Source organism: Trachinotus anak, unplaced genomic scaffold (genome assembly GCF_046630095.1).
Source record: "Trachinotus anak isolate AG129_WGS33_773 ecotype Australia unplaced genomic scaffold, CSIRO_AGI_Tana_v1 ptg000002l, whole genome shotgun sequence".
In the NCBI taxonomy this organism is placed as follows: Eukaryota; Metazoa; Chordata; class Actinopteri; order Carangiformes; family Carangidae; genus Trachinotus; species Trachinotus anak.
Window position 1 is genome coordinate 3,847,689 of NW_027273853.1, and position 27,981 is coordinate 3,875,669.

Here is a 27,981-nt window from a genome sequence, read left to right on the forward strand (position 1 = left end):
ATCAAAATCTGGTTAGCTTGTGATGGAGGAACAGCATGGAAAATGAAAATATATTGAGGTATATATATACATATATATATATATATATATATATATATATATATATATATATATATAGATGTATATTAAGTAATGAAAAAGACAAAACCGTAACACAAAAGGTGTACAACCTTTTCTAACACATTAGGAGGGTTAAGATTCCCTTCATGCTCATGAAGGGATCATGCCACCTGTCATGATCAGAAAAAATAATCAATAAAGGAATGTCTCCAATAATCATCCAGTTTTACCATAAATTATTTTTATTGGACAAGCAATGTCTTAAACATTGAGTCATTCATAAATTAGGGGGGAAGTGTAAAAAGAAAAAAAATGGTGCTGTCACTTTAAGGAATCAATATTAAATACAGAGAAAATACAGTTTAAAAAAGGCAGTTAATTTAGATGATATAAACAGAAGCTGATACTTGTTATGTGCTGACATTGATATAAAAGATAATTATCATTTTGTGTTTACAAGATGAGGTAATAATTATCCCAACATTACAAGCAAACTCTTAGTGTTGTGACATGTTACCAAAAAAAAAAAAAAAAAACCCCAAATGTGAGAATGTTTTGAAAACATCCTCAAAATAATAAAACTCTTTTTTCATAATCCCAGAACTCTACTTCTGTCATTTCAGGGATATAAGTAAATTATATATCTAAAAGTGTGATTTAAAAAACTATAAAACAAACAACAACAACAACAGTCCAACTTTAGGTATCAAAACTTAATACACTGTAATTATAGTTCTAGTTTCAATTATATGAAATAGATTATAATTCTCTTTTCTTTCCTTAACTTGACCAAACCAGAGGCTCAGCAAACAAAGCTGTGTGAAATCTCCTCTTCCTCCAAACCAGAAGGTTTTAAAATTACAGTAGTAAACAAAGGGCTCGTACAAAGCCTCATCAGGGCTTTTCAGCGTTGAACCAGTCTAGAACATTCTTCTTGTTCTCTGAAATCCATTTAATGTTGGCGATGGTTCTCTCAATGGACTGATCCACTGCCAGGGTACCGGAGCCGAAACCCACCTCAGCGTTATCGGCTTTGAACTGCTTCAGCTGTCACAGCAAACAAAACACAACATGAGTCACTCTTTAGCAAATGGTCACTTACTTGGCTTCCATTGGCTTAAAACCGATTCCATTAATTGACCATTAAAAATAACAATCCACTAAAGTGAGCTTAACTTCAGACATTACATTGGATCTAAAGTAATCTGTGCTTTGAGACTACAGAACAACTTAAAACGTGGCTTTAAAATATGAAATGTATCATTTTAAATATATAATTTAATGTAAAACTGTTATAAAATAAAAACTTTGAAAACACTGTGGACAGATGTGCAGAATTTCTAACCTGCTGAAGCTCAAAATCAGTGGAAAAGCGCTTGGTGACTCCATTGATGAGGTTGGAGAAGGAGAACGATCCACCACCATACCTGTGGGTGAAAACAAAACCAAGACATAATGGATTATCAGGGCCATCTGTATGCAAATTAGGCAAGTGCACTGTTGATTCACTTAATAATAAACTTAGAGAATTAAATTGTCAGATTACATTTCTACAAGACACAGTGAATCACAGTGATAGGAATGACATTACAGGCCTAAATGTATGTTTTTACATTTATAGTAAATGCAAAATAACATATTTAGCTTCATCATATTTCAAGTTTTACTTGATTTGAGTTTAATCAAGTGTGCAGGTGTATCTGTTACAAATGCAAACTATATGTAAGAATATGATATGAATATATAAAAGTAATCATCACTTTTTTATTATGTAATAATCACTTATGTGATAATCACTTTTTATATATATGTAATAATCACTTTTTTGTATTCCCAATGTGTGAACAGATTCTAATGTAACTTAAGAAATGAGACCTTCCCTGACGTTCTCAGTTGCCTACAACAGCCTGTGGACCTCATTTCTATGTAAAGGACTCGGGACATGAAATTTATGCTCACTCCCTAGAGTCTTGCGTCCACTCATCTACAGCACCAACAGTGTGCAATGCTAGCTATAGTTATCTTAGAAATGGAGTCCGCTAACATCAACAAACGACCGGCTTCCAGCACAAAACAAAACCTCCGTTCTTTATGTGCATTATCTCCAGTCTAACATTACCTGTCCCACTCCTATCATCTGTTTACAACCCGCTGCCAGACCCCCTCAGTACAGTAACATTAGTCAAACTGTGGTCTTGTGTAACCAGACCTCCTCCACACTTTGTTTTAGCACTGTGCCCGTGCTGGAGAGTCAAAAATACTCTATAGTCTCAAATATAGTTCATTATCAAACTCTAATAACCAACAGCTCTGGCTTGAAACTGTGTTTTTGTTTTTTTTAACTATGTCATTATTATACAGCTGCTATTCATGAGACATATTTAGTCTACCTGTGTACAGTATTTCTTAGCTAGGATTACTAAATTATCACATCTAGATTAAGATATATGAATAATGGAACTTTATCTATATTTTATTGGAGATAAACGTCAGTGTTTAGTGTCATGTTTATGCTGTCGTTTATGAGGAGTCAAGACCAAATCTTATCTGATACAGTTTGAATTACAATGTGCACACTGGGTCAATAAAAGCTGTCACTGATGATAAACTTGACAGTAAAACTGTTTATCTTCTATCATATGATTATGTGACATGGACCTTTTAATATGTAACTCTGCTTCAGTTCAGAGATGTGTTATCTAACACACCATTTATCTGCATTCATACCAGCCTTTTACCCAGAACTGTGACGTCCATTTCAGCACCTTTTAAATTGTCATGTTGTGGACACACTTGGTTCATTTTGTTGCAGATAACAAATCTGGTCACTTCCCTCATGTTTCAATACAATGTGTTGATATTAGCAACTAAAAAGTATTGCGATGTACTCACTGATTGAAAATGTACGGCCATCGAGCTCTGACAAAGTCCCAGGCCAGAGACTGACCAACCACATTGCTAGCAATGTAGACAATGGTGGAGGTGGCATCCTGTTTGCGGATTATGTTTGGATCCAGAGTGTACTCCAGGTACCTGCGAGGGTGATGGCAGGATAGCAGGCAGAGTGTGTATACTGGTCAGTAATTGTCAGTTATACACTGTAGTATACAGTTTAAATGCATGTACAAGGCTGTCTGTGAGCAGACCTGTTGAGCAGCCAGGGTTGCTTCGTGCAGGCCAGGGCAGAGCGGAGTTTTTCAGCTTCACTAGCAATGGTGGCATTCTGAAACTGTGACAAAGCAAACTCCCACTCTGCAGCACCTCCTGCTGCAATGGCATTACAGTACACAGTGGACCGTAGGTTGGGGTGGATGCTGAGGAAACATGACATCGTTCACGTTCAGTACACCATAATTAATGCAGATGGTTGCACTTCAAGTACAGTAGAGAGTAATTAAAATGGAGGATAGAAAAAAAGCTCCACATTGGAATGACGTATACACTTACCTGTTGACATTTGTGTCCATCCATTGCCTGAACCACATCTTGGTCAGAGTTTGGCATTCCTCAAGGCCTGTCCTGCAGGCCAGGCTGAGAGCATTCACCTGATTGTACCTGGAGGAAGGAGAAGTATTAACAGGAGCCCAGGATGAAAGTGTGAAGAGTATGGGCGGAAAGAAGGAGGAATAAGTAAAACAGGGGTGCGTGTGCAGTGCTCTATAAGGAGAAGGCCGCATCAACAATTGGCAGGTCTTTATTATTAGAGGCTAAGAAGTAAGCTTTGTCTTAAATATGGTTTTATAATCTGACCTTTGGTTTGGTCTTGTCACAGTTAGTGTTACATTTCCCAGCAACAATGCAGTTTTTGTATTGTAAGCTGGTAAAAAGCACCATAGATAACGGTAGTGAACTAGATTCTGTACTTTACAGCAATCGCCTCAATAAGGCTGGTAATGGCTTTTCTAGATAGGCTTTGTCAACACTGACTGCTAAAAGCAAACAATGCTTGGTAATGCTAGCATCTGCTAGTTAGCAAGTTTGTTTACAGCTAGAACATGGTTGTTGGCCAAACTGGTCTTGAACAATGTTATTAAAGTCATTTTGATGTAGCAGGGACAAGTGGACAGTCTTCAACCAAAACATATTTTTGACAATATCTCAAAAGCCTTTATTTTACACTCTAAGAAAATGATTTGGTACGTTATTGCAATAGTTTGCTTAATTATGAAAATTGCCAACACTGATGAAACATTTAAAGTTGTATTTGTAAGTTTTATCTGCCGCTGTGGACATGGTTTCTTGCTGGGAGTAGTAGGTAGTTATGGTCACTTGTCATGAGCTTTGGCTATCATTGCATTTACAATACAAGAGGTTATAATACGTCCTCTGAGCAGCGCTATGTCTTCAGGACGGTCTGGAGGCTACAGTGAGTCGCTATTGGAAAGTGGTTAGCGTGCTAGCTTCAGTAGAAGAAAAGAAGCAATAGAAATAGAAGTAAAGTGAATGAAGTAAAGGAATGAAGTTTGATGCTTAACTTACAACGTTTCTTCTAGACTGGTAAGTAAACAGCTGTTAATACTAATGTTGTCTATGTAGCAATAGCAAAACTTAGCTCCTTTAATATAATCTTTAAAATGAGGGATTACTAGCAAATTGCTTTCACTGTTCAGCACTGTACCTCTTTCATGTAATTAACAACACTGAGTACATTTCCTTACACAATGGGACAAGGACCCTTTTCCCCAAAAGAAACCAAATGCAAAGATCATCTCATTAAGACGGTCTGAAGGGTTGGCTCTCAGTTGATTTATAATGGGTTGAAGATCATCTTAATAATAAAATGCTCTGGTGATCAATTATTATCGATCGATTAATCATAACATAGTTCATGTTTTATGCAGGTTCTCCTCGAGTGATTAATAATATACTGACATTTGTCTCACATAAAGTTTACCCATACTGCTGTTGGACTTTGCATTTGAACACATGTTGAGACATAGCCCATTGTGAAGACAGAAAAACTGTATATAAAGTGTAACACTGTTTGTCATTGTTTAACTCTCTTATTTTGTCATTGCCCAAAAAGTATGAGCTCCAGAGCAGTAGATGCCCACATATTTCTCTTTACTCACTGGTCCATGTGTCCATCAGGTACTTTGCTCCAGTTGGCAGTCAGCGTCTTGTAGTAGTTAAACAGAGGGGTGACCTGTGTCCTCAGATAATCCTAAAAACAAGGAGGACAGAGTTAATGAAATGTGACATTTCCATTAAGACTGGGGTCATTGAAGTAATTCATTTGTATTTTGGCTCTTTAGATTTTTGTGCTGTTATGTTTGGCTGAAGAGGAAGCACACCTGCATGGGACCGTAAACCTCGGTGCGGTCGAACATGAGGTAGAAGAAGTCCAGGTTGTCCATGGCTGACTCCCAGGGCATATATTCTCTCTCCTTGTTCAGGTACTTTGTGGTACTGAGGGCCAGCACTGTAGGGATGATCTTTGCTCTGTGGGGTGACCAGATTGTGAAAATGAATGGGATATCTGAGTGGGTTCTGCATTTCTTTGAGCAATCATTTATTGATAACTGTATTCTCAGTTTTACCCTTCAATACACTGCCAAAATAGTTATATACCTTTGTAAATTTAATGAAACAAAAGAGTCCAAATACCTGACAGGATCTGTGTCATGCTAGCACTGCTGTGATAACATTATGTAAGAATTATATATAAAACCTATAAGAAATTGGAACAATTTCAAAAATTGACATATATATGTCTAGCCCATACAAATATACATTGTTATGTATGTATGCTTATACTGTATACATATGTTGTGTAAATATATCCATCCCAAAGCCTCTCAATATATTGATATTATAAACAGTATGGTCCAAAAGTTTGAGACCACTTTGCCAGAATGGGAAAACTGACATTTCTAAAATTAATAAAATATATTTTTTATTATTTTTTTAAAACATATATAAACATATATATAGAACTTTTATATGTATGTTATGTTAATACATAAACCTGCATATATAAGTCAAATATATATTGTTAACAGAAATGTTTGAAACATGTTATACTACATACAAAGTCATCATATGTATGTATATGTATATGTACACATTTTACTATGGATATTTCATATACATTATACACCTCTATTTTCATATATACAGAGGATGTATATATGTAATAATCATATACCCCCGATAGGTGACATACTGTATATGGCAACATCACTCTTATATATATATAAGGACATATATGTCATCTTTTGTATGGGAACCATCTTTAATAAGTCTTGTAGCTTTACAAAGAAAAAGTCATTGCTTTTTACATCTCTGTAATCCAGATGATCCTTCTCTTCATTACTATCATCACCTATATTCAATATTATATTAGCCAGACTCACCTGGCCAGGTTGAAGGCATCATCCACCAACTGAGCTCTGTTGATCACCTGAATAAGCTTGAAAAACAAGAGAAAGGTCTCTGTCACTACCACTGAAACAACTCAGATCAGAAGACACATGTTCATAGAAAGGCACTCTATGTTACCCAAAAACTTTCAGGTAATATCAACATGCATCAGGCAGCTGTGTCTTACTTTATGATCAGTGCTCAGAGTATGTAGCAGTCTGTCCCAGTTGCCTTGGTCGTAGTTGACTCTGTAGTAACCCACAACATCGAGGTTGGCCAGCACCCATTCATTCTCTGACGTCTTCATAGCAGGCTGTGTGTCTACAGACGACAGGGGGGTTGGAGAAAATATAAGTTACTGAATTCATTTTATTCTGTCTCAGTGTCAGTGTTGTTCATTATTTGTCTTCTTGGGATGGTTTTCTGCTTCCTCATTAAACCTGAGCAAAGTTTAAAGTTGGATTAGTTGCATAAAAAGTCCAAGTAAAGTTTCATAGCGAAAATCCACTTTGCTCTGGAGTGGGTGGCTGGGTGTACAAAGCATGGGACGTTGAAACAGGAGACCAATGCTCTTTTCCCATCTTTGAACCAACAGTTAACATTGGTTAAAGCTTACCTGATGAGGGCTTACCAAACCATCACCTTAGGCAGCAGATCATAAAATAGTTGTAGTGACATTTTTTATTACTTTTATGAGACTATTATTGTTTCACTGCAGTTCCAAGGTGGAAATACTCAGTCATGGTGTTGGCAGATTATTTCTCTTGTGAAATGTCTTGTGTTATATAAAAAACAACATATGGACATTTTAACAAGGTTAAACACTTGACTTTCACCAGAGGAGGTCCTTTAAAGGTTTGTTATTCTTACATGTTATATAGTTATGTATGTTGTATTTTCAACACTGTTCTCTGTCTGCTGCTCAGTTTCATGTTTCTCCTGCTCTATTGCTTTATTTTGACTTATAATTGATTGCTGATGAGGGAAATCCTGAAAAGCTTTTTCCTCAAGTCCTTTTTACTCCAGCAATCATAAGCAAAGGCCTGCAGCGACTTTGCATCTATTGCCAAAACAGTCTGCTCAGTAAACTGCCAGAAACAGAAGTCAGCACAAAATCATGTTTTTTGTTTGTGTCTGTGTATCATACCTGATGTAACAGTCAGCCATACTGGGTTCTGGACTAATCCAGTCTTCATCCACTTGATTGGAACAATCCATTCGTAGCTGTAGTATAAGCAAGTGAAATATTATGTTATTAAAATGAAAAAGGATTGCATATTAATGAGTAGAAAAAAATTGGTCTTATTAGTAATTTAGTGATAATACTAGAATTTTTAGTAGCAGTGTAGATAGTACTGTAAGAGCAGTAATATTAGCGAGGTAGCAGAAACAAAAAAGGACTTAGTTGGTCTAGTGGGAGGGAAGAATGAAAGAAAGCCAGTGTACACACTTGTAGGGAGATGGAGTTGTGACTTCAGAGTCTGGATCCAGGAGGAAGTGTTTCTGGGATAGGAGCCCAGTGGTGGTATTTATGGTGACCACGGGGAAGCCCATCTGCAGCACCCAGGTGTTCATGATGTTTTGGACAGTGTTAGGCAGGTAAGTGCCATTAGCATCAACAGCCTGTGGAAGCAGACAAAGGTTATGTAACAGCTCACTGGATGTTGGAGTGCACTGGATATCTTTTTTATCCTACTGAGTGAAACATTAGCTGAAGGTGTGAATGTAAAGCTTCTGTAGAAGAGAACGTGCCATTTGCAGATGCTTCCACAGGTCGGTGTAGACTGCGTTCCCGTACTTAAATTCATCCAGGTAGGTCTGCAGCAGGAGGGCAGAGAAGACAAAGAGATGTTACTTAGTGTTTCTGCTGAACCACAGCAAAAAAAAAAAAAAACTCTGAAAAGTAAATGAGGTAAATGAAGCGAGGTCTGCAAGTTAGGCAGTCCACCCCACACTGATATGGCTTACTCTATCTCTGCAACACACAGTATACAGTACATCCAATATGTACTTGGTGCAGTAGTCTTAAGCTGTTAGTGCTCTGCTCACTCTTTTACTGCCACGCTACTCACCTGAAAGCCATACTTTTCATACTGCAATTCAAAACCCTCTGCTCCATCCCAGCACCTACCACTTGGCTCTGAGCCTAAATTTCCTACTCCCCTCACCCCCCCTACTCTCTGCTGTCCTGAGCTTAGCACTTCCTTGAGGTAAAAAGACAAGGTCAGAGCATCTGACTGCAGTGGCAATTGAAATTCCTTCATAACTCACCTTTGTATATTTTTTTTGAGTTAGCAGATGCAGTCTGCAGTGTGACTGACAGAGAGTAAATTTGTGCATCTAAACACGGATCCATTGTGCATGTGTCAGATGAAAAAGGGACTACACACAGGAGGTACCATACCACCTCGCCTCAGTCCTTATCACAGCGGCCCAGGTTGCAGTCCAGCCTGGGCCCTTTGCTACAGGTCATCTCCTCTCTCTCTCTATCTCAACTTTCCTGTCACTCTTTCATTATCTCCATCACAATAAATGCTGAAAAATAACTTTAAAAAGGGAGTAAGCTTTGCAGTAGCATGTGGCCATTTTTCCAGGTAAATATCCTGGTAAATGTCCTTACCCTGAGTCCCATCCTGAAGACTTCTTCAGTCAGGAAATCCGACAGCATCCTCAGAACAGATGCCCCCTGAGGATGAACAGACACATTTTAAATGTTTTACCAGGATCAGCTGAGGGATCTGTGTTTCAGAGACAAATCGACTGAATATTTGAAAGAGAAAGCAAACACATTTCTATGGGACAGAAGTTGAAACCATCGATCTTTCTGCTGCTCAGGCCTAGGTGTGTGCCTGTTGAATAACTCATCTTGTGGGGACATGAATCTGTTTACACCGTCACACTGCGGACTGGATTTTCATCTGGTGAGCTAGTCTCAATAATATAAATTATTAAAGTTTAGGGTGAAAACTTGGTTTAAGGTAAAGGTAAAGGTTGGAGCAAGTCTCCAGGACATTGATGTGAGTCAATGCAATGTCTTCTGAAGTGATGAAACATGACTGTATGTGTGTGAGACAGTGAGGTTACCTTGCTGTATGAGATGGCATCAAACAGCTCGCTGATCTGTGCTGGTTTCTGGATGTCTTCTTCTTTAGATGACAGAGGATGAGAGGAGGCCAGGGCATCGACCGCAAACACCCTGTGGACATCGCCGAGCACGATAAGGTCTTTCTGTTCGGAAGACAAATCAGACAACACGCTCAAAACTCCGCCGCTCGTCGTCACCATCGTCCTGCATCAGACTGTTTAGATTATTTAGGCCAAGAGGCAGGAGGGAAATCATTCCTTACCACATTCCAGTTGGGCTCAGCCTCATGTGCTCCCAGGTACTCAACGTAAGAGGCAAAGCCTTCATTCAGCCATAGGTCATTCCACCACCTCAGGGTCACCAGATTACCAAACCACTAAAAAGACAGCACAGAGAAAAGGTAAAAGATTTTAATAAATAAGATGCATGAAGGCATGGTTTTGACTCGACTGTTATGAGAGGTGACCTATTTGAGATTTAACATCCAAAAAACTCCAGAACTTGACTTGAATGCTTTTTGACTTTCATAGTCACACAGAATTATTACAAATTTAAAGAAAAATTATCTTCTGTTTTTAATGATTCTTCGATAGCGATAAAAGCTATCACCATACTGAGTCTGCAGTGTTAAAACCTAACCATGTGAGCCAGCTCATGAGCAATGATGGTAGCAATCCTCTCTTTGTTGGAGTTGGAGGAGAACGCTTTATCATAGAGCAGTGCTGTCTCTCTGTATGTGATCAGGCCCCAGTTCTCCATGGCTCCAGCATTAAAGTCTGGCAGAGCAATCTGATCTGCATTGGGAAAGAGATCATTTGTGGTTGATTACAAGTGCAGTTTCTTAACATGGCTGTAAGTTGACGAAACCTAAGTTCTGACAGAGTTGCAAAGTGATATTGAGAGAATATTGCCAAGAATAAAGGTTTTCATGGTGCTGTAAAAAAAAAAAAAGGGAATGAAATCAGGGAGTGTACTGGCCAACAAATACTGAATGAAGATGAATAATAATATCATGAAAGACTTTAAAACAATCAAGTCATGAGTTTTATCTCTTTGTATGTGATCTTCTCAGATCCTGTTGCCAAAGCCCTGTCGTAAAAATTCAAAACAGAAAGATACAAGCTTCCCTGTGATTAGCAGGTAAGTCTTGTTCTCAGAATGCCTGACACAGCTGTTCTCTCGAGGTGGCTGACAATGACTCAGTCTAAACAATGAAGGCAATAAAGATGACTGCGATAATGCCGACCACTGAGGGGAGCGGAGCAGTTAAGTCAGAGGATTACATGTTATACTGATGTATACCTAGGTAGGTGTGCTGCACACATTTAATACACATGGAGCAGAAAAATATTCAGGCAACAAATCTGATACCATCCATTTAACAAAGATACATTAGGAAAGGAGGATATTAAAATAAAATATTGCCTCAGAAAATCAAGCACATCTGGCTTCTTGTACATGTGCAGAAAGTGATTAATGGTAGTTCAATGTGTAGATAATTTTTTTCAACCTCTGTCTTATTCTTATGCTAACCTGTGGCCATTCTTACTGTGGGCTATGGGCTAATGTTCACTCTCTACCTCTGTTGTAGAGATTCAGGAAATACAGGCTCAAGCATAAAAACAAGTATATCAAAACAATTAATGGCAGCATCCTAAAGCTTAAAAACTTGAACTTAAAATTTACATGTGTCATGTCAAATGCTTATAAACTTAGCCCCCGGGGTGTAGCTAACTGAATCTATTAGAAATCTAAGAGATTCAAATCGGGATCTAGTTTCAGGGAATTAGCAGAGGTCTGTAGCACCATAGTTCTATGTTTTTAAACTGGACTTATTCATATCCAGATCATCATGTGTGGCAGACTTACCAGACTTGGGCAGAGGGTAGCTGGAGTTGTAATATTCCTCAAAGAACTTGAGGATGGGTCCGGTTTTGTTCAGGGCATACTCTCCCTGTCCAGCAGCTATGGCTGGTCCCCGGGCAAAGATACGGATCTAAACTCACACAATACACACAAGAAAACACATCCTAATTATGCACATTTCTGTTTGCTTCAAAAAAGGTAGTATTTTATTGGATTTAAAGCATCTCTAAAATTATTCTGATCACATAATAGTTTGTGTATGTTTCTAATGTGATCTTATTGTGACACATTTAACTGTCTTGTCTTTAAGCCATTGTCTCAAAAAACAGAAGTGTCAGCAAACAGGTTTTTGACTTTTGGGGCTCAGTTATGTATCTCGTAAACAGGTCAGTTTATCAGACCTGCTGATGCTAATGTGAACATGTGCATGTTGTAGTCGCTATTAACAAAGCTCCTACTGCTTAGCACAAGACTGGGTCTGTCAGCGTGCTACACCATGCTAAATCAATAACAAGCTAAACACAACATTTTTTCTTTTTAGCTGTGATGTCAGTGATGGAAACTGACAGTTCGTCATAGCACAAAGGTGAACAACACCTGTCTATACCATCTGTAGGAGTTGAAAATGTTTATGATTATAATGTCCCCTAACTGTAGAATAAAAAAGACACCTTTCCGCCAAGTTCCCTGTAAATACAAACTGCATTTGTAAAAGAGGAGGTCAATTACCAAAACGCCATCGATGGTGTTATGGATGAAGGAAAAGTCGCTGACAATAAATGCCAGCAGGTAGGTGGACATTTTCGCAGTTGGCTGAAAAACTGTCTTCTGCAATTTATGGCTGTTAATGGTGATGCTGGTTGATTCTGTAAAAGAGAAAAGTTACAACAATTTTTTTTTTATTTGATCTGATTTTTATTATTTCTATTGCTGTCAAGGGTAACAACATTTAGCTAGTTTCAATTTTAATTTTAAGCTTTGAAAGGTTTTCAACCCTTTAACACTTTCTAGATCAACTATCTTCCAACATTTCGCTTTATCACATCCTGCTGTCCACGGTCTTAATTCACCCTTCAGTTCTACCCGCTTGTAAAGGGAACTCAGTCATTGTCTTCTTCATATGTTCTCTTGATTTGTCTAAGACTGTGGAAATAATCTTTTCCAATAATCATTGTAGTGCAACTAACCTTTTTCTTCACCATTGGACAGGGCTACAGTGCCAGGGTCATGGAGCAGAGTGATATGGAAAATTGCTTTCATAGCTGGCTCGTCAAAGCAGGGGAAAGCCTTCCTGGCATCTGTTGGCTGCATCTGAGTAGTAGCAACAACCCTGATAGGAAACAGGCGAATGAAGCTTAAATTCATATCAATTTATTCTGTGTCAAGCAAAAAGATCGGCCCAGTTTTTTTTTTTTAGCCTAGATCAGCACAAAGACTGGAATTGTGGGTAAACTACCCTGTCTTGTTTTACAAGATACACATTTAGAAATCAAAATATTAAGCAGAACTGCTGTTGTAGGACCAGTTAAAGCTAACCACTGAAGCCATTTCTCCACCACAGCAGAGTGGCTGCAGGTGGTGTCTCTAAAAGAGGCTACGATGCACCTGAACAAAAAAAACTAGCCATCTAACAAGGATGTGAATAAAAGAGTTTTGGAGTTGTTGTTTCTTAAGCTAGGCTTAAGCTAGCACAAAGACTACACCGATTAAGTTAGATGTAGCCTGATGCTAGATACATTACTGTAGATACTATCTAGATACATACTTGGAGTATTTCTTATTGCCACTGCATGTTTCAAAACCTTCAGGACTCATTTTTGCTCTAGTTATGTTTAAAGATGTATTATCAAACACCAAATGCACATACTTTTTCACTCCGTCCTCCATGTATTCACTTCTGTAGAAGCCTCCCAGGTCATCAGCCAGCTCGCCCTTAAAATCAGTGTAAAGGTGGTACCTCTGGCTCTTTTTAAGTTTACCATTCAACTGTAGCACCAGGTACTGAGTCGTCGGCTGGAGCCAGGAAGACTTGATTGTGGGAGCTTCAGCTCGACCACTGACTGAGGTGAGCCTCGCCAAGTGGTCATTCTCAAGCTTGGTGTAGTTCAGCTTATTGGAGTGGATAAGAATCAGGTCAGTATCCTCAGCAACCTCAAACTCCACAGTAGACTCACCTGAAACAATGTGAAATAATTAAGATTTTCATGAGCAGCAGTAACAAACCTAAGCTCAACCCAACCCCAACCCATCTGCTCAAACTGACTGCAGTACCTGTGTGAGTCTCATTGATGAGTGGTTCCAAGCCTTTAAGACTTGTGACCTATTAAAACAAAGCAATGTCCTCTCACAAAACTTTAAGTCCCGAGGATGTAAACTTATTCAGTAAATAGTATTTTTTGCAGAAAAAAAAATACCTCCAGCTTTGTGCAATAAAAATATACGACCTCCAGCTTTGTGCTGTAAAAATATATGACCTCCAGCTTGGGAACCTTGGGACATCGACTGTAAAGTATCATATCAGAAGCTAACAGAAACGTCCTCCATCTCCATCTTTGGTCGTTTCGAATTTTTAGTTTTGTGGAAAAACAGTTAAGGTTTCCTTTATGGGTTGTGAGACTTCATAAGCTATATTAACCATTTAAAAACCTTATTATCTGAAAAACGCTGTCAAAAAGTTAAAAAAAAAAAACACAGGTGTTTTTGTTAATTCATGACAACTTGATGTTTTTTACAGGACAGCAATACAAGTATATCTATGAAAAATACACCAAATTAGGACTTCAGGTAAGTATTTTCTCTGCTCAAATCACCACAAAATATTTTGCGGAAATGCTCAAGAACGAGTGAGTAAGGACTTTGAGTTGAGTTGAGGTAATAGTGTGTAACAGCATATTTAGTTAGTGAGAAGTTATACAGTACATTATAGAATTTAATAGACTTTACAAAACTTCTCTCAACTGAGAAGATGACTCACAAACCTGTATCAGTGGATAAGGTGTGGGTTACAAAATGTATGTGCAAATGAATTAAGAAGCTATGGGGTGCTCTATTCTACTATTTGGTAAATCTTTGTAAATATTGAATTGGACATATTATATTATTATCTATTATTTATCCAGTTTTTCTGTCTTGGACTGTCCACTTTGCTGCTGTGATGGTGTAAATTTCTCCAGTGTTGGACTAAATAAAGGACAATTTTAATCTTCATCTAATCTTAAAATTAGACCATAGAACTGTGATAACTGAGTCAAGGTCAGGAGTCAGGATATAACCTGATCTAAAATAAGCCGAAGGTTTCTTGAAAGGTAGGTGTTTCTTCATGTCTTTTCTTTTTACATCATACTTTATCAAAGTTGTAACATATTAACTTTCTATCAGTCTTGATCTCCATCGCTTCTCCCCTCAAAAGAATGCTGCCGAACTCTTGCAGGTTTTAATTCTTGCTGAGCAAGGAGGATGGATTTAGACTCTGGATCCCAAGTGAAAGCAGCTAGTTTGTGTGAAAGAAAACCACCTGGCTCCAAAGGATCAGAGATGAGTGTTAGACTCATAAAGCCTCACCAGTAAAGATGTAGAGTCCAGTCGAATCTGGAGTCAGCCGCGGCCACAGGGTGACATTATAGTGGTCTGGCACCAGGCTCTTGGGTAGTCGATACTTGTCCCAGGGTTCATTGGATGGGGCAGGTGTCGTAAGAGTAGGTTTAGGTGTTGTTCCTCCGTTTGTTGGTGAAACTTGATTATTATTTTTAGCTTTTTCCTGTGAGTAAACAACAGACAGAGCTATGATAGTCGCCAGGGCCCCTGCACCCAAGATGATAACCACTACTCCAACAGCTTTACTAATGTAGAAACCTTTCCCCATGTTCTCTGCCTGTACTGAAGCCACACACTGAGACAGACAAAGGGTGGAGGGAACTTTTATGTGTAGCCCTAGGTAGCATCTCCCCTCCCATTCACCTGTAACAGGTGATACATTAACAGTGAGATTGTAAATACCCACCTCACCTGGTGAAGACAACACTGGCTTCATACTGACAATGACTGACTTTTAACTATGATTTTACTGTTCTTCTGACTCTTTGAAAATAAAAGCCCAGAATATAAGGTAAACTGGGACAAGAGGGTTTTCAGAAGCTAGTCACGAAGAATTGTTAGAATTATTAGTTTTTCAAGAAGATTATCAATTTATCTGAATGTGGAGGCTCTTTCATTTCATCCAAAACACTACTGACTTTCTGCATTTTATCACTGAGATATTTGAAATGTGAGCCTTTCTCACAGAAGGAATCACACCCAGGCATCACAGAATGACAGCTTTCAAAGGAATAGTTTGACATTTTGGAAAATTGATTTATTGACTTTCTTGCCGAGAGTTAGATGAGACCACAGATACCAGCCTCATGCTTGTTTGCTGAATACGTGACTGGAGCCAGCAAAATAAATTTCAAATTTGTTGTTGTTTCTATCAACTATGACTGACAAAGTTAACCCCATTGTTATTATTGTAACCATGACGTCTAACAAAGATTGTCTAATGTTGAGGAGGTACTTATTTTAATCATAAAACGTAAACTACACCTCATTATATTCCCTGAACACAATGGTAGCTCCACACACGATCACAAGAATATGTGTAATAATCAAACATTAAAAGGCTCCTGAAACTGGGCCAAAAGGAAGATAGGAGCCAGATTCTTTCTTTGAATTGAAAAGTTACATCTGCATACTTTACCTCTGTGCAAAATGTATTAAATATATATTATATACAGTATATTATATATAATATATTTAATAATGTCTTCATGAATCTGTATTAACTGAAGAAGTGAACATTGAAATGTTAAAGTGCAGCATTTCTTCCATCTATAGTTCTGACTCAGCAAATGATAATAATGTTGTTGTTCCTTTTATCCTCTGTAATCTCCAAGTGCGTTACCTCATGTTTCATTCTGTCGTTATATTTTAACAGAGGAGCAGTTCAACATAATCCTGCCATTTTATGAACATCATTTTATGGTCACACAGCTGTAAAGTCATTAAAGGAGAGAGAAAAGGTACAGGACAAATTCATTTCCACCCCTTATCTCTTCCAGTTGCCGCAGCTCTCTGTCTCCAAATTAACCCTCTGCTGCTCCACTCAGTTGGAACAATATTGCGTTTTAAAGACGGGATTTGGTTCTTACATTGCAACAGCTGGCATTAGCACTGTGGCAGAGATATACAGTGGATGACACATTTGATTGGATGAGTTGGCCCAATTTAAAACTCTTTGACTTTCACATAAACAGATTAACTCAAAGTAGGGCTGGGCGATAAATCAAATTAATTCAGTCATATGGACGTGGTTTGGTTTTGTGACACCTGAGACAAAAGAATCCGGTGGAATGGGAGCAATGTTTTCTCTTGAGTTCACGTAGGGTGAACAAAATTGATTAAAAATCGTGAATTGTCCAGAACACAGAAAAAAATCGAGAATTGATTTTTATCGCCCAGCCCTAACTCAAACATTTTAAGGGGCACTCTCACATTTTAATTGTTAGTCAATCACTTCAGTGTATTTTCTCCTACATACTGACCCACACATGTTTCATTGTTCAGACCAGTTCAATTCAATTTTATTTGTATAGTGCAAAAATCATAATATATTTTATCTCAAGGCGCTTTACAGTGGAAGGTCGAGACCTCACTTTATTGTAGAGACAAACACAACAGTTCCCCCAAAGAGCAGCACTTGGGGACATGTGGGAGGAAAAACTCCATTTTAACAGGAAGAAACCTTCAGCAGAACCGGGCTCAGGGTGGATGAGAAATAGGGGGTGGGGGGAGGACAGAAAGGAAAAAAGAGAGAGTGAGACCAGGAACAGCTATATATACAGTACTATAGGAAATGGTGTTATCAATAATGATAATAAATAACAGTGACAATAATAATAATAATGAGCATTGTAGTGGTAGATCTCAATCCTACTGCTCCGGAAACAGAGCTACCTGCAGATTGAGGACAGACTGTTCACAATGCACAATGGCAGGAAGTCCAGACCATGGCTCGCCCTGTTTTTTTTATCAGATATCAATATGTCTCCTTACACCCATAAACATCTTGTATTTAGTGTTACTAAGTTCAAACACCACTCACCAATGTTGATCCTCATGTCCTGTTTTTAGTATTAGAACCATTAGAGCATTCACACAGAAAAAAATGACAAAATTAACTGTAACTAAAGCTGTGCTAGTTGACAGCAGCAAACCAAGTGACTTGATGTGAAAAGGGTCTCTCACTATGATGACTCACAGCAAAATTTCCCCCAACCTAATTGTTCCCCCCAGTTCTACTACGCCTTTTAGGCCTGTTTGAGCTCATTGTTTCGGTTTTTCTCAGCACCAAACAGCAAACAGACACAGTTAACAACTAGCTATTAAACATAGTGGTGCATTCAGCTGCTGAAGTGCAAGATATCTCAGGAATTAATGGAGATGAATCCAGAGCTAAAAGTGAATGTAGACTTGTAAAATGGCTTGAAAAATAGCTCCAAAGACCGCTGATGTTACTCTGTGTCTGCTGGATTTATAAAGAGGCAACTGTTTGCCAACACATTCACCATATCAAAGGTAAACATGCAAACTAAAACTGCTCTATCATTGAGTGTGGTGGTGAATGAAACTATTGCGGGACAACTCATACACAATAAAATGAAGTGGCAAAACAGTGATAAATCTGTGGAACTACAAAATGATACAGAACATTCATTTGTTTTATAACATTGTCACAGAAAATACTTCTTCCTGATATGTTTTTTTCAGTCGCCTCTCCTAACTTACTTATACTGACAAAAATATGACATAATAGTGAACAGAATAAAGATTATTAATGCTGTACACCATAAAAACTGAATTTCTTTGTTCTCAGTTGCAGACAAATCAAAGTTCTGATAAACCATTTTATCATATTTGTTGTGGAGTATTTCCAAAAAGTCACAGACTCCATGACTTCATTTTATCCTGGTATGTGAAACCAGAGTAAAAGATTTTCTACCTCCTTTACCTTGACAACATAGTAACCCAAAGTCTTAGATGATATATGGCAGCGAGGGACACACTGGGGTCAAGTTCACTGTCCTTTTCTGGCCTTATGGGACAATAACTAACACATACCTGTTAACATGTCCAGCATTTCCTTAGTTGAGAGAAAGATGTGGAAATGCTAAATGTGCTATAAAGCTATGAACAGGTAGACTACAGATACGGCCTGTTGTTAAAGGTTAACTCACATGACTCAAACTCTCCTTTGACATAGACTGCATTATAAATAGTCTACCAAGGACAATATGTCCAACAGTCCCAAGGGCTTTACTAGTTTTATAAGTTATTGATAAGGGAATTTGATAATATGTTGGAGTTTATAATAGAATTCAGTAAGTGAGATTGTACAACATTAAGTCTATAAAAATTATCACCCTTGCTTTTGTCATACTATCTCTGGCCTTGTGTTAACATGCTGATAAAAGTATCTTTGAGTTTGACTGTGAGGTCAAAGGAAAGACAAGAGAGTTCACTGATTGTGCTGAAGCTTTATTAGTTACCACAAGGTTTGGAAACAACGTTCAAATGCAGTGTAGGTGGTCAATTGTAAAGAATGAGGCTGGCGTTATTCCATGTACTCAAGGTCCATTGACTTACCATTTTTAGAGCTCTCTTTGTTCAGTGGATGGAGTTTATTTATTTGTTCCATGACAAGTGAGCAACTCCTTGAGATATAAAGCTAATGAAAAAGCTAGTGAAGATATCATAAATAAAGACATGGTCTTTATGAGCAGGAGGGGCCATAGAAATGGAGTTGATCTCTTCTGATGAAGACAGTGTGATTTAGTTGAAACCTCCTGAAAAATCCAGTATGTGGACCTTGAGTTGGGATTGTTATGTCAATTCACTATCTCCAAAGTCAAGAATTAACTTTGAATTAACTTTAACCTTGAGTTTTTATGCCAATACAGAGAAGAGGTATAGGATTAGTCAGGATCACATTCCAGATGTCTATGAGCAAATAACAGCTCCACCAAATATTGATTTTCCCACTAAACTTCTCACATGGTTCCACTTTTGTTCAAATGATCCAATGTCTCACCATAAGTCAGAGATTAGAGAAAAAGTCCAAAATCTGACAATTTATGTACTTGTAAAAAGTATTTTAAAGTATTATAGACTGCTGTATTGGTGTAATTACTTAAGTAAATGGTCTTAATAATTCTTCCATCACTGCTATCCTTCAATCTGTAGGCTGAGTCTAGCAGCTATCATAATTATCTAGCATTAGCTTTATTGCTACTTAGCTAGCTAGCTAGTGCGAATGAATGTCTACACACAAAATGGCATTTTAGTGTTAATATACTACGAGATGCCACTATAATGGGCTTCTTTTCCTCCTCCTCTCTTGAGTTTCCACCTTGTGCACCTGAAGGCTTGGACCTTTACATTATGAAATCATTTGAGTTAATAATAATGAGGCCTCCCTCCTCTGATCCAACCTAGCATTTGCTAACAGTCAGTGTTGGGCTGAGCTGAGTAATGCACAATTTCAATCTCACTATTTCATGATATCAGACAGTGCCCATTACCCCCACTTTCAGCTTGCACAGTACAAGTGCAGTGAGGGGCAGCAATATTTATTCCACATGTTGTCAACTTGTGACTGACGTTTGTTTAATGTTGTAATTGAAAGGCTGCTTTTGTTGATAATGTTGTCACTGTAACCATGCTACCACAACGCCCCCTGTCGTCCTGCGCCCTTAGCAACCGCCTATGTCGCATCTACCAGGAGCCAGTTGTGTTTGTGTTCTGATATAAGCTGTACTTTTTGGTCATCTTTTTTCACTGAAACGTTAAAATATTTAATATACTATTTGATCAGTAATTTGCTATGAGTACAGTCTTTGCTTCCGATTAACAATCGTTTATGTCTCACTCGGGAAGCACTTGAATGGTGCTATATAAAAATGTATAACTTTTAACTGATCTCTTATCTCTTACATTCTTCCTTATCTCCTTCGTCGGAAGTTGCGAAACGCTAAACAATTTGCCTTTTAGCGTCATATATAGGTTTACTGTATAGTTGTTATATTGTATTATATTTGTACCTTTTCTTGTTACGTCTCTGAATTCATATTCTTCCGATAAACATGAAGGCATCATGCTGGCTCTCTGGTCACCATGGCGACAGGACGCCAGACGGCAGTGGAGACAGAATTTATCGTTCACGACTCTGAAGTCTGTTGTAACTACAGACAGGAAGCTGCCACTGAAAGATAGGTGAGCTGAGACGAAAATGCCGTTGCTAGTGACAGACTTCTCATGGACACAGACAGACTCCACGGTTTACATACATGTGCCTTTAAAAGGAGCGAAAGTTGGGAAAGTGGACGTTGTCTCGACAGACGAATACCTCAAGGTAAAGTTAGCTAACAACAGTAAACACCGTGGTTCCATGCCTGTAGAACATAACAAGATATAACAAAGATAACGCTTGCAGTATCTTTCCTGGTCTCCTCCTCTTCACAACACAAAGCTTCATATTTCAAAAACATTTCAATTTTTATAACTTACCTGCTCACATGGCTGCATTTTATCAAGTGTAGATACATTGATATAGTTCAAAATTACATGTAAGTATCTTGAAAGTGGGACTGGTGTTTCTCTCTATGCAGTACCTATGAGGTGACATGTTCTTTTCTGCACAGGTGCATTACCCACCTTATCTTTTTGAAGCCTTCCTGTTTGAGCCTGTCGATGATGACAGAAGCTCAGCTAAGGTTGGAAACGGAGTGGCAGTCATCACTTTGACAAAGAGGATCTACAGAATGTGGGAGCATCTGATGCTAACTACAGGTAAGAGCATCTAGCTGATCTTGTAGCCAGTACAGTAAACCTTAAGTCATGTCATTTGCCCTTTTTCCTTATGGTAATGTAACAATGAAGGAATGACTGATGAATTTCACAATTTATGATGGCTTGGCCAAAAAGAGTGGTCCCAGGGTCAGTGGAGATCCAGGCTCTAAATGACTCTGGGGTCAGACATCAATCAGTAAATACTGCAATATCAATAATATAAATAAGTAAATACAGTAAAACCAATTATTATTAGTAGTAATAGTAGTATTGTTATTACTTAACAGCTTCATTTGCTTTAACATATATGAAACAAAATGAAACATTGCAATCACTGAAAAAAGTATGAGAAATTCATCCTGCCCTCATAGTCTCACTGAATTTTATTTCACTTCACTGATTTAAGGTTTTTTTTACCTGATGGAACAATGAATTCAATAACACAAATCTATGTCATCATAAGTGGTTGCCAAAATTTATGGCCATCAAAATGCTCTTCCCAGTTTTAAACAAATATTCCAGGTACTGTGCGTAAGAGCTATTAAGCAAACAGTTATTATCAGCTACCACTGAGTGTACTGGCTCCGTCATCCAGTGGCACTCATGGTTTCTGAAGAGAGGGCGGGGGCCAGTAGTCTGCTGGTTGAACTATGATTGTAAGTAATTGTGCTGTGGCAGGAAGAGAATGCAATAATTCAGTTTCATTATTGCCATATTTTTCTTGATCTTCTACTCTGCTCTGATCATTCAAAACAGCTGGTTCCTATGCAGCTATGGTCTGGCAGCTGTGTGCCATTTTTACTAAACTAAACCCATGATAATCACATATACAGAAAAAATTAAGTGCTCTGGCGCCACCCATGTCAGCCAACTGGTTTGTTTTGTTTTTTTTTGTTTTTTTGTTTTTTTAAACAAACACATAAAATACATATATATGAGTGTTATGCAGACAAACTTTAAGTCTAATGGTTTAGGGATCATGAATGATTCATTAACAATTAATTACTTGATTGTTTTCTAATTTAGCAGAACATTTTTATTGCTTGTTTGTTACCACCAATTTAACACACAAAAAGTAAATAAACAGCATGAACTGCTTGGCATTTTGCATTTATAATTTTTTTAAAATGATGAAATTATCAAAATTGAATTGAATTGAATAATGTTTTGATGATTAGGTGATCCATTAAATTGACTAATTGCTTGAACAGTGATAAACTTTAGTCCTTAATCAGACCTGATTTAAAATGTGGTCAACCTGAACAGACACAAACAGGGAGAGAGGACAACAACAGCAGCTGCATGATGCTCCACTAATTAACAGCAGCAACACACCTGCAGGTCAAAAACATTTTTCCTGTACCTATGAAGCCTGTTGATGGAACACATGTACATCCAGGTAACTAAAGGAAACAGTAGTTTGTCTGTGTTACGCCGTCTAACAAGCATCACTCCTGGTAACCATCAGAGCCATTGGTGATGCATTCACAGCTGGGCCTGAATCTGCAACTACTGATTGGGTGAAAGGGGTTAAGTGGTCAGGACACAGAATGCTACCTTTCTAGGGGTCTCACAGCCGACTTCATACTTCGCCCTCTACAGGGGTACAATTTATCGCCTCATAGCTCAAGCAAATTGCATCGCATATCTCATGATCCCTGCCCAGCCAAACTCCTGGTCTGTGGCAGACAAGTCTCTCAGACATCCTGATCTTTGCTATGTGGCCCATGCAACAGAAGGGACGCAAGAGTTAAAACGACAGCTTGCTCAGCTCAACAAGGCTGTGACCTTTTTCTTTCAAAACACAGTTGAGCTTAGATAATAAAGCTGCTCCAGAACTGTCCCACAAATAAGCCAGCACACATCTGAGGGAAACTGTGCATCAGTATCCAACAAACTCCTGGTGATTAAGCACTTTTGATGTGATGAGATTAATAGTTTTCACCACAGTACTCATCACGCCACCCAGCTAGCCAGCCTTAAAATTGCGTTCAGATGGTGAGCAGTTGCTGCTGCTGCCTCGATCATATAGTTTGCCTTTTAAAGTAACTCACAGGCTACACAAATGAAAGTGTCAGGGTGCACATGGATTGGGAGCTATAGATTGGAAACCCCTAGGTTAGGCTGCAAAGTTCGTAAACATCTCTCAGCTCAGATAGGAGCTCTGGTTCTAAGACAATATTTATTATGTCTGCTTTACTCAAAGAATACGGTAAAACACCTTAATACCTTTACATACAATATATCTAACTTTATGAATCTATGTGTTTCAGATGACAAAGAAAAAAAGAAGGAGATCAGAGAAAGAGCTTTGTTGAAATTCCAGGAAAAGCTTTCTTCAGAGTCCAGGTCCAAGGCAGAGAAACAGCAATCAGATAAAAAATATGCACTGCAGACTATGATGAAGGTAACATCCTCACTGACACCACAAGCTGCTCATTCATCACATCAGCAGCTGTCCAAAAACTGCTGTAAAATGTAAAAGGACTTATACACAGTACGTTTTACTTGATCTCAGCTTGAAAAGGAGGAAAGAGACGGCATCCAAAAATTGAAAGACGCTGAGCGAGAGAAAACCACAGCGGAGCTGGACGCTTGGCAACTGAGGGAAAAACACAAAGCAAAGGAAGAAGAACAAGTAAAACTCCACAATCAGAGAGATGATCAACACAAACTGAAAGCCATGACAGTGAAGCAACAGCATGGATGTTCAGATAGAAGAAATGTCAAACTGGGTTTGTAATTTCCTGTGTGATCAAATTTCCTTCTTCTCTACTTATTAGTTATGGTATGTTAATGAACATATTCCTGTGTTTAGATCAAAGAGGCAATGAAACAAAGTGCAAGAAAAGACAAGCAGACCTGCCTGCTCCAAGACCCAGTGGAAACATTCAAGTTACTTTTACCCCACGAGTTTTCCCAACAGCCCTCAGGGAATCAAGGGTGCAGGAGGAGGAAGAGGTGAGAGTCGTCACACTCCTTTTCTGACACCTGCAGATTTTCCCTTCATGTTGTACAGCAGAGAGCAAAATGTCTGAGGAGGAATCTTCTACAGGAAGTACAAGCAGAAAGAGATTGCATTCAGAACCTGCAGCACAGTCAGAGTTGATGTGTTGACCCTGAAAAGATCAACTTCAAACCAATCAATCAATCAATCAGCAATGCTGGTACAATTTTTGTGTGAGGGTTTTGCCACAGATACTGACCTCACCTCAGGTCTCATGCTACTACAACACACTACTACCTTTTCATTTTAAAATGAAAACAATCTCCATCCAGACAACCATTTTAGTTCCATATCAGAAACGATCTCTGTCCATACTAACACATAAAAACACATATATGACCATCACATACACTGAGCATGTGCAAGCCAGCGTAAACAGGTTACACAATTAGTTACACAAAATACTTTGAACAAGAATTTAACTGCAACTACTACAAAGACAGCAAGGTCACTAACACTTGTCGGGCATTATCCATGTTGCTTTCACAACTGGTAGCTGAGGCTCATAAGACAAAGGTCTCAGTTTTTGCCCGTCCGGACTACAACACCCCCCTGGAGTTTTCAAACTGAAACAGAGTCAGCAGCGTTTCCATAACTCTGTTTCTGGGGCTTGTGAGAAGTGTTGACAGAAGGCAAAAACGTAGCAAAAGAGATGCGTTTTAAGATGAAAACGTAGTAGTGTAGGCATAGCCACTATCTTCAAACAGCACACCACTGTTAATTTATAATAGGTATCTTGGTGTGTCACTGGGAAAATCACAGGTGGTTGCTTCAGTTTTAAGATCACGGTGTTGTGCACGCTGCCTCACTGTCACACTGTCATGATTGACTTTGATACTTCAATAGAAGAGACAAGCAAAGTAAGTACTAAGACAATTACAACGTCTGCACTGAAAACAGCCAAAAAAACACTTAGTGTTTATCTAATGAGTCCGGAGTTCGGTGCAACCCGATTGTGACACTACTAAAAGTCTGATTAAAGATAAGATACATTTGAATTGTTGCACCACAATGGGAAAAAAAAACATATCATTCAGTCACATGAATTACAAGTGCTGGACTGAGACAGAACAGTTCATTATTAATGCAGATTGATAACAACTGATTATCATTTACAGAATCTGTGGATGATCTCTAAAGCCACATCTGCTCAGTGATGCAGACTTGAGATGAAATAGAGGCATTAATGGTCTCTCTCTATATATATATATATATAAATGAATACATTTATATGTGTATATATATATATATATATATATATATAAACACATGAAAGACAACATTTCTGTGTAACCAAACTTTTATCTACAGCTTGGAAGCATTGTGTTCTTTGTGAGTGCAACACACTACATTTACACAGTTTATGTTTTAATCAACCAGTGGCTCAACAAACAAGCTGAGGCCAGACGTGCAGTGAGTACAGATGTTGAAGAGTTGAAGGACCTGACGGAGGAGAACATGAACCCTGACTGGTTGAAGGACAAAGGAGAGTAAGTGACATCTCCTCTCAAACCTGTTTAACAGATCTTATATTTTTTTTCTGAACCATGGACTCACTAACTCGACTCTTTCAGCAAATGTTTTGCGACTGGAGACTACCTGAGTGCAGTGAACGCCTACAACTTGGCTATCAGGCTTAACAGAAAGATCCCGGCTCTGTACTCAAACAGAGCTGCATGTCATCTAAAGTTAAGAAATCTACACAAAGCTATCGAGGACTCCTCTCAGGTCTGTACTGTCTGTGTGTTTTTGCACAATGTGTGTCCATCTGTGCTCTTCTTGCAAAGTCCATTGAATTAAAGCTTCACTGTGCATGTTTCTGTTTTAATACCTGTAATTCAGAGGGAGAGAGGCAAAAGAAGCTGTGTCTGCTCACTGCTGTGAAGGACACAGGTGTGATTTAGCTCCTTCATTTCAGTTCTACCACAGTACAGTTTATTAAATCTGACACATCCTCACAGCACAGAGATGGAGAGGAGCAACAACGCATTAGTGTGTTTACTGATTTAAAATATGTGTTCAAATCGAAAATGAGTGGTGTTTCAAACTTTATTTAATATGATTTTCAGAGCTTGACAAGCTCACAGCAACAAGGATCTGGGTTCAAACCCTGGTTTGTGCAAGGATTTTTTTTGTGTGGCCTTTGCATGTTCTCCCTGTGTGGGTTTATGTGCAGGTACTCCGGCTTGCAGGTTAATTAGCGAATCTAAATAGCCCATAGGTATGAATGTAAGCGTGACTGGTTGTTTGTCTCTATATGTCAGCCTGTAATAGAGTGGTCCAGGCTGTACCCCACCTTCACCCAATGTCAGCTGGGACTGGCTCAAGCCCCTCTGTCACCCTCAAAGGATAACTGATAGAGCCCAAAGGATAAACAATAGAGCAAATGGATGGGTGGATGGATTGATGGATGGATGGCTGGATGGATGGATGGATGGATGGAGATTTGATAAAAGTTGATTTAATATGACTTTGAGAACTGAGATTTGACAAAAGGTTCCTGACCTCCTCAGTAAGGAATCTCACCTGAAGGCCCTTCTGATTTCATTTTTCCTAGATGAACATTTGTCGTGCAGAGTCCTGAGTTACAATCAAACTTAGAGGTGGGGGTGTAGTGATGTCCTGCTTACAGTGTTTCAAATGTCCAGTGTACTGTGTAGGTTTTGGTACTGGGACACCACAGTGATGTTTCTCTGACTAGCACAGTTCCTGCTTTAGTAGAGGCCAATCAGAGTCTCTGCTTCAGGCTTCAGGCAGTCAGTCCTGAACATGTACAACTGTGAACAGACCATAAGTCACCCAGAATACAGAAACATCTCTACACAGTACCATGCTTTTTATTTCAGCAGTTTGATTTAGTTTCTCTTGTATTAAAACCTGTGGCATGAGCTCTGTACACTTCAGTTTGTGTGTTAGGCTGAAGGTAAAGTTGTCTTAAGGTGTTATAATGCTTTTATAATAAAGTAGCAGTAAACATCTGCCCATGTTTATTTGCAGGCCCTTGATCTGCTGATTCCACCAGTTGCTGCTAATGCAGCTGCCAGAGCCAGAGCCCACGTCCGCAGAGGATCTGCTTTCTGCCAGCTGCAGCTCTATGCAGAAGGTCTGAACAGCCACAGTTTTTGCTTTGGTCCACTGTTACTATACAAATTTGAATTTTACATTTTGTTTTGATGGTGCTCTCACAAATTTAAAGCACTAAACATCAACACTTTTTGACTTGCGTTTAAAGCCATAATGGTAGAGGAACAATGTATCAATCACATATAACAATACATTATGTTTCTCAGGATGATCCAACTGTTCTGCTCCAACAGCTGAAGTATGTGTGACATGTTTTCTCAGGGCTACAAGATTACCAAGCTGCTCTAAAGATCGACTGTCACAATGAAGCACTGCAGGCAGACACACAGAGAATACGAGACATTATTCAAGGCACTGCAGCGAACCCTGAGACACAGTGAGACAGGAATTATACACTGTACATATCATGTATGGCTGTTTATTGTTTGTGTTGTTTTTCTGGTTTAATAAATGAAAACATGTATATCAGTAGCCTTGCAGTCAAATACTGTCTTTTTTTTTTTAGGACATTGTGACCATAAAACATGGTGGGTGGGTGTGTGTGTTAGGATGGTGAGAGTCAGTTGTGTACCTTAATTACAGTAATACTACTATTACTACTACTAATAATAATAACAATATAAAAATTGCAAAAAAG

The 27,981-nt window shown here is 38.6% G+C and overlaps 2 protein-coding genes across 3 annotated transcripts; one reads left to right on the top strand and one right to left on the bottom strand.

Moving 5' to 3' along the window:
- Positions 1–279: 279 nt before the first annotated feature.
- On the bottom strand, positions 280–15,277 carry LOC139628774 (aminopeptidase N-like). Its single transcript, XM_071490820.1, has 21 exons — positions 14,936–15,277; positions 13,242–13,548; positions 12,562–12,704; positions 12,104–12,240; positions 11,378–11,504; positions 10,148–10,302; positions 9,771–9,884; positions 9,508–9,651; positions 9,044–9,109; positions 8,176–8,241; positions 7,874–8,046; positions 7,571–7,647; positions 6,611–6,744; positions 6,417–6,472; positions 5,355–5,502; positions 5,133–5,224; positions 3,508–3,615; positions 3,207–3,374; positions 2,953–3,093; positions 1,406–1,487; positions 280–1,107 (listed from the first exon to the last, which is right to left on the bottom strand). Exons 1-21 carry the CDS (start codon positions 15,234–15,236, stop codon positions 955–957), a joined length of 2,892 nt encoding a protein of 963 aa, XP_071346921.1. The 5' UTR covers positions 15,237–15,277; the 3' UTR covers positions 280–954.
- A 4,989-nt stretch (positions 15,278–20,266) lies between these two features.
- dnaaf4 (dynein axonemal assembly factor 4) lies at positions 20,267–27,815 on the top strand. 2 transcript variants are annotated; one of them, XM_071490901.1, is made up of 9 exons: positions 20,267–20,816; positions 21,106–21,253; positions 23,527–23,660; positions 23,772–23,988; positions 24,072–24,214; positions 25,641–25,750; positions 25,835–25,988; positions 27,258–27,363; positions 27,606–27,815. In XM_071490901.1, the coding sequence occupies exons 1-9, from the start codon at positions 20,694–20,696 to the stop codon at positions 27,722–27,724; spliced, it is 1,254 nt and encodes a 417-aa protein (XP_071347002.1). In that variant the 5' UTR covers positions 20,267–20,693; the 3' UTR covers positions 27,725–27,815. The 2 variants fall into 2 exon arrangements, with proteins under 2 accessions (XP_071347002.1, XP_071347012.1); XM_071490911.1 differs by having other exon boundaries at positions 20,267–20,677.
- The last annotated feature ends 166 nt before the right edge of the window (positions 27,816–27,981 follow it).